This window comes from Penaeus chinensis, chromosome 2, assembly GCF_019202785.1.
Source record: "Penaeus chinensis breed Huanghai No. 1 chromosome 2, ASM1920278v2, whole genome shotgun sequence".
In the NCBI taxonomy this organism is placed as follows: domain Eukaryota; kingdom Metazoa; phylum Arthropoda; class Malacostraca; order Decapoda; family Penaeidae; genus Penaeus; species Penaeus chinensis.
The window spans coordinates 31,294,963-31,309,962 of record NC_061820.1 but is presented as its reverse complement, the minus strand read 5'-3'; the positions used below and the strand labels follow the sequence as shown (position 1 = coordinate 31,309,962).

Here is a 15,000-nt window from a genome sequence, read left to right as displayed (position 1 = left end):
AAGAAAGAGAAGAAAGAAGAGAAAGAAAGAAGAAGAAGAGAAGAAGAAGAAAGAAAGAAAGAGAGAAAGAAAGAAAGAAAGAGAAAGAAAGAGAAAGAAAAGAAGAGAGAAAGAAAGGAAGAGAGAAAGAAAGAAAGAAGAAGAAAGAGAGAGAAAGCGAGAAAGAAGAAAGAAAAGAGAAGAAAGAAAGAAAAGAGAGAAAGAAAACAGAGAGAAAGAAGAAAGAAAGAAAGAGAGAAAGAAACAGAGAAAGAAAGAAAGAGAGAAAGAAAGAAAGAAACAGAGAAAGAAAGAAAGAGAGAAAGAAAGAAAGAAACAGAGAAAGAAAGAAAGAGAGAAAGAAAGAGAGAAAGAAAGAAAGAAAGAAAGAGAAAGGGTGTCTGGTCTGGATTTCAGTCCTACCTTGGGAGTGATTTCGAGAGGTGGTGTTGGAGTTGGTGTTCCCTCCTGTGGGGTTGAGGCCCCATCGGGGGTTGTCTCCTCCGCCTTGCTTCCCCATCCTTGTCCACCGGCTGGTACCAAATTCACGTTAGGGTCGTTGCCGCTGTTCTCTGCTTTCAAGCTAGGTAAGTTTGCAGGGGGGGGCATGCGCCGTACGGACGCCACTTTACCCAGGCTTTGCATGCCATGTTTCTGAATTACAGTCTTCTGGTTTGTTTCAATAGACTTACCCTGTAAGAGAAACCGATAAAAGTCAGTCAAAGTATAGCCTACTTTTCTTACTTTTTTATTTTTTTTTTTAATCTTTGCTTTTAATTTACTGATTCTCAAGACACTCAAATCTGTAAGGCCTAATCAACAAATGCAGGGAGTGAGAATGAGAAAAGAAAAACCAGTAGCTAAATTAAGGAGAAGACTTTGATAATCATGATAATACATTAATGATCAGTCACAGTAACTGATCTAATTACCTGAACTTGCAATATCACTCAAAGAAAATTTGTTTCATGAAAGAAAGAAGCCCGGAGTCACATCTCAACCAGTAAGAAAGGCTTTTTCAATTAATCATATATATATGCCCTATCAACTGACAGATTACTACTATTATTATTTTATTAATGGTAATTTTTTCTTTTGCTTAATAGCAATTCAATAATCCCCAACAACCCAGAATGACTACACATAAAAGAATACATAAGACTCACCTTAAATATATTATTTATGTTCAGCGATTGAAACTTCTTTGATTTCTCCCCCTTTGCTTGTGACCCGGACGATGCTGACATGCTGATCACAGGCGCTCATTTAGATGCTGAGGAACCTGTGGAACGAACCGCTAAGCTGAAATGAATAAGAGGAAAGAAACCTGATATTGCTGAGCTGTTGAAAAGGTGGTAATGATCATGATAAAAATAACATTGGCAGTTGTGATACATACATATAGACATCACCACATAAAGAATGAATCTGAAGCAACAAAATACCTATAAGGATATGATATAATAGCTTAAATGCTGTAATTACATCTTTAGGATTCCTACTATGTCCACAATTATTCAACTGTGATCTCAAAAAGGTTGAATTTAGCACCTAAATAGTTATAGTCTGACAGTAATATTTTTTCCCTTACACTAGCAAACTCATGTTTGACAAGTCATGCTGACTTGGCAGAGCCTGTAACTGCTGCTGATTAAGAAATAACTAAATGTAAACAAGCTGCACCCAATCAATTACCAGGCACCTTTTCACCTGATCTATTGTAACTTCAAAACAGTTCTACCTTAGCAGTTTTATTTATAAAGTATTGTATTCTGTTGGTGTCTAAAAGAAATCTTGATATTTATATTGTTTTACCAAAGGATAATGTGTTTATTTTATATCATTATTATTAATAAAATACAGTAAAATTTGGCAACACAGATTACTCTTACAAAATTGGCATAGAACTGACAGATAAATGGATTCTAGGGCCTATTTCATATAGGACACAATTCTAACAAAGAAATAAAATAAAATGTTAAATTGTGAATGATCCTGTCAAATGATCACCATGACCTCAGAGTTTGGCCTGCTTTTCTGCTCTGTTATAAATTGTCAAGGAGGTCTACTAACTACACACAATGGCTGTGATTAAAGAATTTGCTCTTTACAAATTTCCTATCCTCAACAGTTCCATGTTTTTTTCTATTCTATAAATATTATATTCTAAGGCAGTTAATCTTTACAGTATGGGCATACTAAGCTAGAGCAAAGATATTCATGTAGAGAAGAAAGTGTTGAAGTCATTGGTATCAGAAATAATCTGTAGACATGAACAGTAAGTCACAGATAAAGGATAAAAATTACTACTCAGTCAGTTCTATCTTCCTGTGCACACCAGGGTGGAGACCATGTTTGCCAGGGACATTGGGGGGGTAGGGGACGGACCCATTATCACCCTTCTCCTGCTTGGGTAATGCCTGAAGGGGATGATGCCCAAGGGAAGACTGCTTATATATTTTATAATGTGTTAGGGAATTAGTCTCTGGCAAGTGCACCTGTTGCCAAAAAGGCAACATGATCAAAATCAAGTTTGTCGGTAAGGTTATTTTTCTATACCTTATTTTTAAGTAACATTGAGCCCTTATATTACCTATTTTTTAAGGAATAAAGATTGTGGTGTTAGTTTCATATGCAGGTATCACAATAACATATAATAATTCTTATTTGGGTACCATTCTTACCACTGTAGCCTACATACTCAATAACCAAGTGTCAACTTTAACCCAATGGCGCTGGGTATAGCAAATTAAAAAAAACTCTACGCTCTGGCGAACGGCGGCAGCGCGCCGACTCTGAGCGGGTGATATCGGTCCATCAAGCCGAATCATTGCCTCGGGGCGTTTTGGCGCGGCGCCGCTGCGGACAGCCGCACGCCTCACATCGTGCGTATTGTTATGACGGCGATAGCCGTGACCCGTCGCCATTGGGTTAATATGTACTGTCTGATAAAAATAAAACCAAGAACTCAATCACTATCAAAGAAAGCTGTGAATGTATTTCTAAAAACTAATTTAATAAGAACATGAAAAAGACATTGCAGGTCTAGAAACAAAATATTCGAATAACTATTTAGCAATGGACTAAAACAAGTGATGCTCTGGCTTCTGTAAATGCTAACAAACCTCAATCACGTACAAGAAGGAACCTGAACTGGTTCCTTATGTAGCAATAACTGGCCAATAACTGACTTATTCTACTTGGTTGAGTAGGGGGGAGGGGGGATCACTATGGCACTAGGCACAGTGATTGGAATGGACCCCGGACCTGGGAAAGAGGACGTCAGTAGGGGTCCTCAGGACAAAAGCAAATGTCTGGATGGTTTTAAACTTGTATGGCAGATTTACTGGTAATCTGTAGGTTTTGGATGACGTTCATCTGTTTGTACTATAACGATAGATAGGTTTAAATTATATTATTTATATTTTACCCCAAAGTTTCCCTGGTATCACTCATGCACGCCCCTGCTATTGATGCCAATACGGGGTTTGAGGAGTTTCCATGGCAAAAGTCCTGCATACTTGGGTAGTAAAGATTTAGAGGAATCCATCAAAACCACTATAATCATAATCGGTCATGTGAAGGTATTCAAAACAATTACCAGCGAGAAAAAGAGAAAGAGAAAGAGAAAGAGAAAGGGAGGGAAGGAAGGGAGGAGGGGGGGAGGGGAGGGGGAGAGAGGGAGGGGGAGAGAGGGAGAGAGAGAGGGAGAGAGAGAGGGAGAGAGAGGGAGAGAGAGGGAGAGAGAGAGGGAGAGAGAGGGAGAGAGAGGGAGAGAGAGACTTGAGTCTGCCTTGATAAATAGGAAGTGAACACACAATGTTTGTTTCCCAAAATAATTATGCTCTTTCAAGTTGTACATACATACAAGCAATTGCATTTCTGGAAACACTTCCACCAATAAAACCTGAAATATCATAGTTTCACAAAAGCCTATAGTAAAGGATAAAAAATTTACAATTTGATACTGACAAACTTAACACTTATGTACAACATTTGCTACAATTTAAGCATTTAAAAATATCTATATAGTAATCATAAGTCATACCACACTTTAACCCCTTACGGCCAGGAACACCTATAGCAGTCGTGAATAAACAACTCCTTATGACAGGAATGGCTATAGGCATCACAGCGCACTAGAGTCGAGCGGGAAGTTCCGCTACACGTAGTGGCCTCCCAAGCCAAATGGCTGGATGGTTGCCAGAACTCCAGAATGTATGATATCCATAGACTTCTGGTACTGTCAGTGTAGGGTTTAGAAACTACTGATATAAATCCTTTCAAGCCCCCCCCCACCCCCCTCACACACACACACACACACACACACACACACACACACACACACACACACACACACACACACACACACACACACACACACACACACACACACACACACACAATCTCTCTCACTCTACCAACTTATAGAAAACGTGACATTAAACCTATGCCACAGGGTGGTTTCCCTCTCTCCCCTGCTGTATTCATAGTGACAGGTTCCCACTGCCGGGGGATCGTGTCGGCACCATAGCGTGCATGGCATGACTGTACATCTCCCCGGAAAACAGGACTGGCACACCATGGTAGGTATGAATATGCCACCCAGAATATTGTCCAGGAAGGCCATGGCATGTACATATATGCCACCCAGCAGCAAAGGGTTAAGAACTTTGGCTGTATTATGGTGTTGAGGACCCTGATATGCAGTGGATATTTTTGTCATTTCACTGTAAATGTGAGGCCACAGCAGTTGTACCTGTGTTGTTTAACCCCTTGGTGACGGGTGTAGAAAACTAAAACTAAAAACTAAAAACTAAAAACTAAAAAATAAATAAATAAATAAACTCTACGCTCTGGTGATCAATGGCAATGCACTGACTTTGAGCACGGGAGTTCGGTACATCAAGACGAATCACCGCCTCGGAGCGCTTTGGCGTGCTGCCGCGGCGTACAGTCGCATGCCACATTTTGAGCGGTTTGTTATGACGTCCAGAGACGTGATCTGTCGTGAAGGGGTTAAGTCTCATTTGCTTTATAAGATGGCAATGTATTTTCCTCTATCTCTGTGCTCTGCTTGTGGTATCATTAACCACTTTTTAAACTACAAAAACCAAGCCATAATAAATAATTCAACCATAGTCAACAAAACCTATTAAACACTTCACCCGTAATATCAATTATCTAAAAAAAATTACAGAATATAATCAAGTACTGCTAATATCTAATATTTGAGGAGCAAGATCATTTTAAGCTTGCAAATCTTTGTCACACCCATTGTTATAAAACATCAACTTTAAAACCTCTCAAACAAGGATAGTATCCAGCCTATCAATCATTAATCCAAACCCATAGATAAAGAAATAGCCTGTGACAAAAATAACAAACCTAAAACAAATATAACAAATAAAACAGGGGAAAAAACAGCTAATATCTAACACCATCTAAACAAACCTCCTCCATGGTAGCCATCTTAGGAGCTTTCTGAATTGGCCTTGCTACAAACTGTCCTATTCTGTGTCAAGGTTTAAAAAAAGCAGCAGTAGAAAATAAAAACTAATAAACATTTTTTCACAGTATTGGTCTACTTACACATCACCACACCTATGCAACAATAAAAACAAGAGAAAATATAATTCTAATGGTATAAAAATAAGACATTATCCAAAGCACAAAAGGGAGATGGATTTAACAAAGACTCAGACACTCACACAGTGACTGAAGAAGAAATTTGGGTCATGGCAAAAAGTGCAATAATTCTTCAATTTTCTTGAGCAATTTATCATTGCTTTTTTATTCTTAATTATTTCCTTTCCCCTCTTACTTCCTTCCTTTGTTTTAGGATAGAAAAAAATCCATTCACTTTTGTCAGAGATTTCTCCATTATGAAAAAAGGCACAATTTCCAGAACTTAAAATTTTTCAAAACCCACCAAAAGCATCTTGCAGATGGAAATTTCCAGGTACACAAAAGACAAAAAGGTTGATACTCTGAGATTCAAAGAACAATAACAAACCTAGATAAGAGAACCAAGAGAAAGGGTAACGTGTAACCGCACACAGGAAACCTACAATAAAGCAGATAACAAGAACGAACTTAAGGCCAAGATTGTAAGAAAACCTGAAACCTCGAGTAGTAATAGGCGACTCCGGGAAAGCGAAGGGAATTCCGCAATGAAAGGGGAAAATCCGAACTGCCATTTTTAAATGACAAAACAAAGAGGAAACCCCGATTAAAACGAGTTATCCTTCGTCCTCCTATTTCCACTTCGTAAGTCACCCTAGGTCACACAGGGAGCGCAGCCTTTGCCTTCTCCCTGTTCCTCTCCTTCGCGAACGGGGAGAGAGACACACAAACGCCGAACACAAACATAATAACACGATCGTAGAACACATTTCCACGGCAGGGATTCCTTCGTTCCTTTCGCTCTCTCACTCTTGTTACTTTGTATTTACATGGACTACTGGTTCACGGGCGTACGTGGGGTCCTCCTCGAGCCCACGAAGGCCTAGGAACGCCGCCCACGTCCGCGAAGGCCGCCCAAAGGCCCGAAACCCGCGAGGAAAAGGGGCGGAAGTGACCTCCTCCTCGAGAGAACACCCATCGGCTGCCAACAGCGTCACCCGCCGCCCACCCCGCCCACACCCACGCCCATGGCACCCCCACAACCCACCGTGCCAAGAGGATGGAGTGTGTGCACGGCCCAGGGTCTCTCCAGCGCCCGTGCGTCCCGAGAGTTGGTCAATAACATCGGAATACACCATCGGAAACCCGCCGATGGATCTGGGTCGTCTGCTACGATTTTGGACGAATTTCGCCCCAAAAATGCCTCCGATAACCACTTACCTGGGCTCGTTCCAATGACGGATGACTGAAAAATTAATCCTATCCTAATAATAGAGGTAAAGGGACGGATGGCGACAGAATTTTACGATAATTTCACTAACACTACGCTCCTCTGAGCGAATGTCAAAATGGCGAACTCTAGCAAGCTTCTCGGGATCGATTTGATGACGTCACTCCCACAAGGCGCCGCGCCATGGCCTCGCAGCCGATTTTACTCAGGATTGCGTTTCCCGGCTACCCTGTTATTTAATAAAAACACAAGTTTGGGCACTTAAATGAGCTGAAACAGACATGATAATATTTTTCTAGATATGTAAACGGTACAAAGATACCGTAAACTTGATCTTATTGCCGGTAGAATAAAACCTTATTTACCTAAAATTTCCCAGTTCAAAAAGAGAGATCGTCTGCTCGCCGTCGTCCGGCGGGGAATTTAAACTTGCATCAACTCGATAGAGGCTTCCATTAACGAATAGGCGGCGCTTGTGCTATTCTTTCGTCAATATGCTGAGTATACTTCTATGCAAATGATACAAGATAGCGATCGAGGAAGCGAATTATACTTCTAATCGCTACTACCGGTAGATTCGCTTGACGGACTCCCGAGCGCCAGATGCACGTTCCGGCCGTAAACTGTGTACGTGACAACGTATGCTTTTCTAGCGATATTTATGCTCGCTTTCTATTCTTCATCTCAACGCGCAAATCCGATCCAACTGACCGTCCAGACACAGAAGAAGATAAATAAATTAAGAGAATAAGACCGCGACCAGACGAGCGACGAAAATGAGTCATTGGCTACGCGAAGGTGACAGGAGTAGCTAGAAACCGGAAACCGGACAGTCTTCAAGGAATAGCGGTACTCGACGCTCTTGCGGAAGAGTGAGAGTCAACGCATACCCGCAGCGAATATTTTGACACTTGACCGCGACGTCAGCTGATGGGGGAACGACGCGCACGGAAATCAGACAGCTGGTCCAATGTGCCGTTTCTCTTTCTGCCGCGCGAGGGACTGGAAGAGGGGAGGAAAGGAGAGGGAAAGAAAGATAGATAGATAGAAAGAGAGGAAAAAGAGGAGAGAGAGAGAGAAAAGAGAGAGAGAAAGAGAGGGGAAAGAGAAAGGAGGAAGGGGGGGGGGTGGGGGGGGGGGGGGGGGGGGAAGAGAGGGAGCGTGGGTGTACAGAATAGATTGTGGAATAGATGGGAAGGTTTAAATTTAATGATCAATGTCCTTCTATCGGCCGCAGAAGAGGATAGGGATAATTTCAGTATATTTTTCTATTTCATTTGGGGCATATATATTTTGTGTTATATATAGGGTATAGATAAAAATGTATGATTTATTAAAATATAATTTTTTATTAAAAAGCTTTTTTTGTTGTGGTGTGGGTGTGTGTTTTGTGTGTGTTTTTTTGTGTGTGTGTGTGTGTGTGGGTGACCATGCACACCACACACACCCACGCCCACACCACAAAACACACATACACACACACGCACATGAATATATATATATATATTATATATATTGTATATATTATATATTATGGGGGAGAGGAAGAGAGGAGAGAGCGAGGATGAGAGAGAGAGAGAGATGATGAGAGAGAGAATGAGTGGAGAGAGAGAGAGAGTGAGGAGAAGACGAGAGGAGATGAGAGAAGATGGAGAGAGAGAGAGACTAGACGAGATTGAGCTATGACGGATGAGAGTGAGATGATTGAGAGAGGATGAGAGAGTATTGAGGACGAGATAGGGCGGATCGGGAGAGAGAGAGAGATGAGAGAAAAACTAAGATAAAAAATTAAAATTAAAAAAAAAGGGGGGGGAAAAAAAAAAGGGGGGGGGGGGGGGTTTCCCTCTCCCCGGCCTTTAAATTTCGATCCAATTGATTATTTCTAGATGTGTTTGGTATCGATAGGAGGGAGGAGCGAGAGCGGTGGGTGGGTGGGTGGTGGTGGTGGGGGGGGGGGGGGGGGGGAGCGACCTGACTCCGCCACTCTCTCTCTCTCGCACATCCGGCCGCCGACTGACCTCGGCTACTCTATTTTTGATAAAATTAGTGACAAACACAAATACGAAATGCAAAGAACCGGGTCGGGCCGGGGATATTTAGAATGATAACTGTTATTTAACCAACCACAAGATGAAATTCCCAAACGCGGAGGGGCATCTCTTTTTTCTTTTTTTTCATTTTTTTCTGATGAAGCTCATTTTGTTATTTGGAGTAGAAAATTTAAACGTTCGCGGGCAAATTAAAAAATTTGTTCGACCCCAAAAACCCGACAAAATTTAGTACGATTAAAGGTTTTTTCGAAATGGGCCGACCCACTTCTATGGGCACGCGGCTGGTTTAAAACAGATGCGGTAGGGACAAAATTAGGGGTGAATGCCCGGGCTTTCCCATTTATTATTTAAAACAGGGGGTATTTATTTTCTCATTTTTCTTTCATTTTACCAAAAGTTACGTACAACATTCGGGACACCCCAACATACATATATACATAGCGTACTGTATAAAGATTACATATGATCTGTATATATATTTCATTTATATATATAATATATATATACAGAGAAAAGAGAGAGAGAGGAGAGAGAGAGGGATGAGGAGGAGAGAGAGAGAAGAGAGAGAGAGAGAGAGATAGAGAGGGAAGAGAGAGAGATGAGGAGAGAGAAGAGAGAATAGAGAGATGATGAGACTTGTGGAGAGAGAGATCATGTGCGAGAGATGGAGAGGGAGAGAGAGAGATAGAGAGAGAGGGATATTGATATTATATATATATCATATATATTTATATAATATAATATATAAGATGAGAGAGAGAGACGAGATAGAAGTGAGAGGGAAGAGGTGATAGACGAGAGAGAGAGAGAGACGATGAGAGAGGCGAGAGAGGAGATGAGAGACGGCGAGATAGAGATTAGAAGAGAGAGGGAGAGAGAGATAGATGAGAGAGAGAGAGAGGAAAAGAAGCGAGGAGGTGAGAGTTTGGAGAGAAAGGATGAGTGAGGAGTGAGAGAGATGGAGAGAGAGAGATGATGAAGAGGAGAGAGAGAGAGAAGAGCGAGAGAGAGGGAGAGCGGACGTGAGAGAGAGAGAGAGAGGATGAAGATTGAGAGAGATGCGAGAGAGACGATGAGTGAGGAGAATAGAGATGACTGAGAGAGAGAGAGAGAGAAGAGAGGATAGAGAGAGAAGGGGGAGAGGGAAGAATGAGAGAGAGAGGAGAGAAGATGGTGAGAGAGACGAGAGAGAGACTGGAGAGATGAGAGTAAGTGAGAGATGAGAGAGAGGAAGAGGATGAGAGAGAGAGAGAGAGAGAGAAGATAGAGAGTAGAGAAAGTAAGAGAGAGATAGATAGTTAGATAGATGATAGATAGATAGATAGTAGTTGATAGATAGAGACGAGAGAGATGAGAGAGAGAGAGGGGGGGGGGGGTGGAGAGAGAGAGAGAGAAATAGAGAGGAGAGAGAAGAGGAGAGAGAGAAAGAGTGAGAGAGAGAGAGAGAGAGAGAGAGAGAGAGAAGAGTTTGAGAGAGAGAGTTGAATGAGAGTCGAGAGAGGGAGTGAGAGAGAGGAGAGTGAAGACGAGAGAGAGAAAGATTGAGAGCGAGAGAGAGAGAGGAGAGAGAGAGAGAGACGGAGAGGATCTCGATGAGAGATGAGAGATGACGAGAGACGAGAGAGAGAGAGAAAGAGAGATGAGAAAGAAGAAGAAAGGAAACAAACTTAATAAGTGATATCTTTGGAATTTTTTTTCGTCTCTGATCTGCAAAACTTTCGAATGTATCAGTATCGAGGTTGCATTCTCCACCCTAAAAAAGTTGTTTATCAGTCTTCTACTTCCTAGTGTGTATCTGATTGTTTTTGTTCTTAAGTAGATAGTATTATCAGTTTTTCCCAAACTTCTCTCTCTCTATCTCTCTATCTCTCTCTCTCTCTCTCTTCTCTCTCTTCTTTCTCCTTTTCTTTCTCTTCTCTCTTTCTCTCTCTTTTTTTTATCTTTCCTCATTTTTCTCTCTCTCTCTTCTCTTTTTATCTTTCATTTCTTCTCTCTCTCTCTCTTCTCTTTTTCTGTTTCTCTCCTATCTCTCTTCTCTCTTTTTATTCTCTCTCTTCTCTATCTCTCTTTCTTTTCTCTTCTCTCTCTCTCTCTTCTCTCTCCTCTCTCTCTTTCTCTTTCTCTCTTATTTCTTTTTTTCTTCTTCTTCTCTCTCTCTCTTCACTTTGTGAATACAATATACTTTGTCTCTTTCGTGCTGAGGAGGGAGGATGAGAGAGAGTAGAGAGAGGAGTAGAGAGAGAGAGAGAGAGAGAGAGAGAGAGATGAGATGAGAGAGAGTGAAGAGAGAGGAGATGAGGAGAGAAGAAAGAGAAAGAGAGAGAGGAGAGAGAGACGAGAGAGAAGGAGAAGCGAGAGAGAGAGATGAGTGAGAGAGAGAGGATATGAGAGAAAGAGAGGAAAGAAAGAGCGAGGAGAGAGGGATAGAGAGAGAGAGAGAGAGATACGAGAGAGACGAGAGAGTGGGAATGAGAGAGAGAGGGGGGGGAGAGTTAAGAGAGAGAAAGAGAAGAGAGGCGAGAGAGAGAGAGAGAGCGAGATGAATGAGCGAGGAGAGAGCGAGAGATGAGATGATGATGAGGTCAGAATAAGGGGAGATTTTTTGAGAGAGAGAGAGAGAGAAGGAGAGAGAGTGGGGGGGGGGGAGAGAGAAGAGAGAGAGAGAGAAGAGAGGCGATGAGAGAGAGTGACGAGAGAGAGAGAGGAGAGAGAGTGAGACGAGAGAGTAAGAGAGAGAAAGAGAAGAGAGGCGAGAGAGAGCGAGGAGAGAGAGAGAGATAGATAGATAGAGAGAGAGAGAGAGAGAGAGAGGAGACGCGAGAGAGAGATGAGAGAGTAGAGAGAGAGAGGAGAGAGAGATTTAGTAGAGAGAGCAGAGAGAAGAGAGAGAAGAGAGAGAGCAAGAGAGAGAGAGAGGGGGGGGGGGAGAGAAGAGAAGAGAGAGAGAGAGAAGAGAGGAGAGGAGATGAGACTGACGAGGAGAGAGAGACGTTGAGAGCGAGAGAGAGAGAGAGAGAGAAAGAAGAGAGAGATATATAGATAGATAGATAAGATAGATAGATAGATAGGTAGATAGATAGATAGAGCGCGAGAGAGAGAGAGAGAGAGGGGGGGGGGGGTGAGAGAGAGGAGAGAGACATAGAGATGAGAGAGAAAGAGAGAGAGAGAAAGAGAGAGAGAGAGAGAAGAGAGGAGAGAGGATTGAGAGAGAGAGAGAGAGGAGAAGAAGAGAGGAATGATTGAGAGAGAGAGAGAGAGAAGAGAGAGGGAGAAAGATCGAGAGAGACGAGAGTAGAGAGAAGAGAGAGAGAGATGGAGAGAGATGATCGTTGAGACGAGGAGAGAGAGATAGATGAGAGAGAGAGAGAGGAAAAGAAGCGAGGAGGTGAGAGTTTGGAGAGAAAGGATGAGTGAGGAGTGAGAGAGATGGAGAGAGAGAGATGATGAAGAGGAGAGAGAGAGAGAAGAGCGAGAGAGAGGGAGAGCGGACGTGAGAGAGAGAGAGAGAGGATGAAGATTGAGAGAGATGCGAGAGAGACGATGAGTGAGGAGAATAGAGATGACTGAGAGAGAGAGAGAGAGAAGAGAGGATAGAGAGAGAAGGGGGAGAGGGAAGAATGAGAGAGAGAGGAGAGAAGATGGTGAGAGAGACGAGAGAGAGACTGGAGAGATGAGAGTAAGTGAGAGATGAGAGAGAGGAAGAGGATGAGAGAGAGAGAGAGAGAGAGAAGATAGAGAGTAGAGAAAGTAAGAGAGAGATAGATAGTTAGATAGATGATAGATAGATAGATAGTAGTTGATAGATAGAGACGAGAGAGATGAGAGAGAGAGAGGGGGGGGGGGGGGGAGGAGAAAGAGAGAGAGAGAAGAGAGGAGGAGAGGAGGAGAGAGAGAGAGGGGAGTGAGAGAGAGAGAGAGAGGAGAGAGAAAAGAGGAGAGAGAGGAAGGAGAGGAAGAGAGGGAGAGAGAGAGGAAGAGGGGAGAAGAGAGAGAAAGAGAAGAGAGGAGAGGAGAGAGAGAGAGAGGAGAAGAAGAGGATGAGAGAGAGGAGAAGGAGGAGGAGAGGGAGAGGAGAGGGAAAAAGGAAAGGAGATTTAACGATCGAATTTTTTCCCGCAAAAAGGAAGACGCACGGTGAAAAAAAAGAAAAGAAAAAGAAAACATAGGCATTAATCTTGATTAGATTACAAAAGAATCGCGAAGTTTTGCCAAAGTTGTAGTCAAGAAGTTAATGTTTTAAAACTTTTCTTTCGCAGACCACAGGGTAAACGGACAGGGGAGGGCGGTTAGGAGTCCGAGAGGTTAGGGCAAGATCGGTCGAGGAGCCCAGCTGAATTCTCGGATTCTTTCGGGTGGTCGCTTTTTTGTTGCTAAGATTCTTATGTTGGATAAAGCACACGTATTAATGTAGTAATTATACGTTCCGCACAGTCACAAGCGCACATACATGTAGACAGCAACACACACACACACGTACACATTATTTTAATTGCCGTTGATATTATTGCTATTGTTGTTATTATTATTATTATTATTATTATTATTATTATTATTATTATTATTATTATTATCATTATTGTTATTATTATAATTATCATTATCATTATTATTTTTTATCAACAATATCACTAGCATTATCATTATTATTATTTCTGTCATTATCATTATTATTAGTAGTATCTCATAACTCGCTATTTCCGCTTTCATAAATAACCACATATACTACATATCTTCACTAATATCAGTGACAACATTTCACTGGCTATAACTTATATGTTTGCAATAAACGTGTTAATTCTCGTGAACCCTTTGATTATGAAATATTTTTTTGTCGCTTGTGAGATATATAGATTGTTTTTCGAAAATTGATGAAAAAAATAGAAATGAGCAAAATGAAATGAATAAATTTTAATTTTGAATCCTTTTCGGATAGTCACATTTCTTTCATCAGTAATTTTTGTCTTACCTTTTTTTTTTTCTTGTCTATCTTGAGAAATATTACGCATTTGATGTTTCTGGTTTGATTGATAAGCTAACATGCAGAAATAATGGCACAGTTATTTTCTTCTCTTGATTTGCACAAACGTTTGCTTTGGCGATATTGAAGAATGTCCTGCCGGTATTCACTTGGTATCTTATCGTGCCTTATCGTCTTGTCAATGTTATCACAGGAATAATGATTACACGATTATGCATGATATACGACTTGTAGATATGGAGGATTTGTAATGATTATCTAACTTGTAACATGTACGCGATAATAGATAATGAAGCAGGTGCAAATAGTCCATGAATAGCTATGACATATCAAAATAAAAATGTTTGAATAAATATTACGCAGTTTCCCCTCTACGCTCGTTTTCCTTATGATTATCTGGGACGATTCCTTTACCTCGCCGCCTTTGCTGAAATTTTTATTGGTCATTAATAAAAGATACCTTTCGTTGGCTTGCTCTCGGTTAATAACTCTTTAGATAAGACCTGGAGTTCTTGTGAACTGACAGCTGGTATTTTGTATCCATTTCCACATGCTTTACACATTTTTCCTGTGTGGAGGGTTGGATATATTTATTTGAAAGGCTTGTCGATAGCAGAGTGATTTTAAATTCTTCAAAGAACGTATATCTATCTTCTATCGGTCGCAGTGTGTGTAATTTGCTTTCTTCTAAAATCAACACGCACACACACACTCTCTCTCTCACACACACACACACACACACACACACACACACAAACCCAAACCCAAACATATATATAGATATGTATACATAAATATATGTATGTATGCACACACACACATATATATACAGATATGTATATACATATATATATATGTATATACATATATATGTATATATATATTAATATATATATACATATACATATACACACGCACACACACTCACACACACACACACACACACACACACACACACAAACACACACACACACACACACACACACACACACACACACACATATATATATATATATATATATATAGAGAGAGAGAGAGAGAGAGAGAGAGAGAGAGATTCACACACACACACACACACACACACACACACATATATATATATATATATATATATATGTATACTGCTGTTTTTGTGA

The 15,000-nt window shown here is 41.2% G+C and overlaps 1 protein-coding gene across 5 annotated transcripts in view; it reads right to left on the bottom strand.

Moving 5' to 3' along the window:
• Positions 1-6,978, bottom strand: part of LOC125029937 (protein PRRC2C-like) — a 29,643-nt gene extending 22,665 nt beyond the window's left edge. For 4 of the 5 annotated variants that reach the window (XM_047620128.1, XM_047620145.1, XM_047620152.1 and 1 more), the window contains exons 1-3: positions 6,826-6,978; positions 1,146-1,281; positions 403-672 (exon numbers count right to left, since the gene is read on the bottom strand). In XM_047620128.1, coding sequence (XP_047476084.1) covers positions 403-672; positions 1,146-1,226 — 351 coding nt within the window. In that variant the 5' untranslated portion in view covers positions 1,227-1,281; positions 6,826-6,978. Of the gene's footprint in view, positions 1-402; positions 673-1,145; positions 1,282-6,434; positions 6,578-6,825 lie in introns of those variants that run through there. The other variant, XM_047620137.1, reaches the window with a different exon arrangement.
• Positions 6,979-15,000: the final 8,022 nt, after the last annotated feature.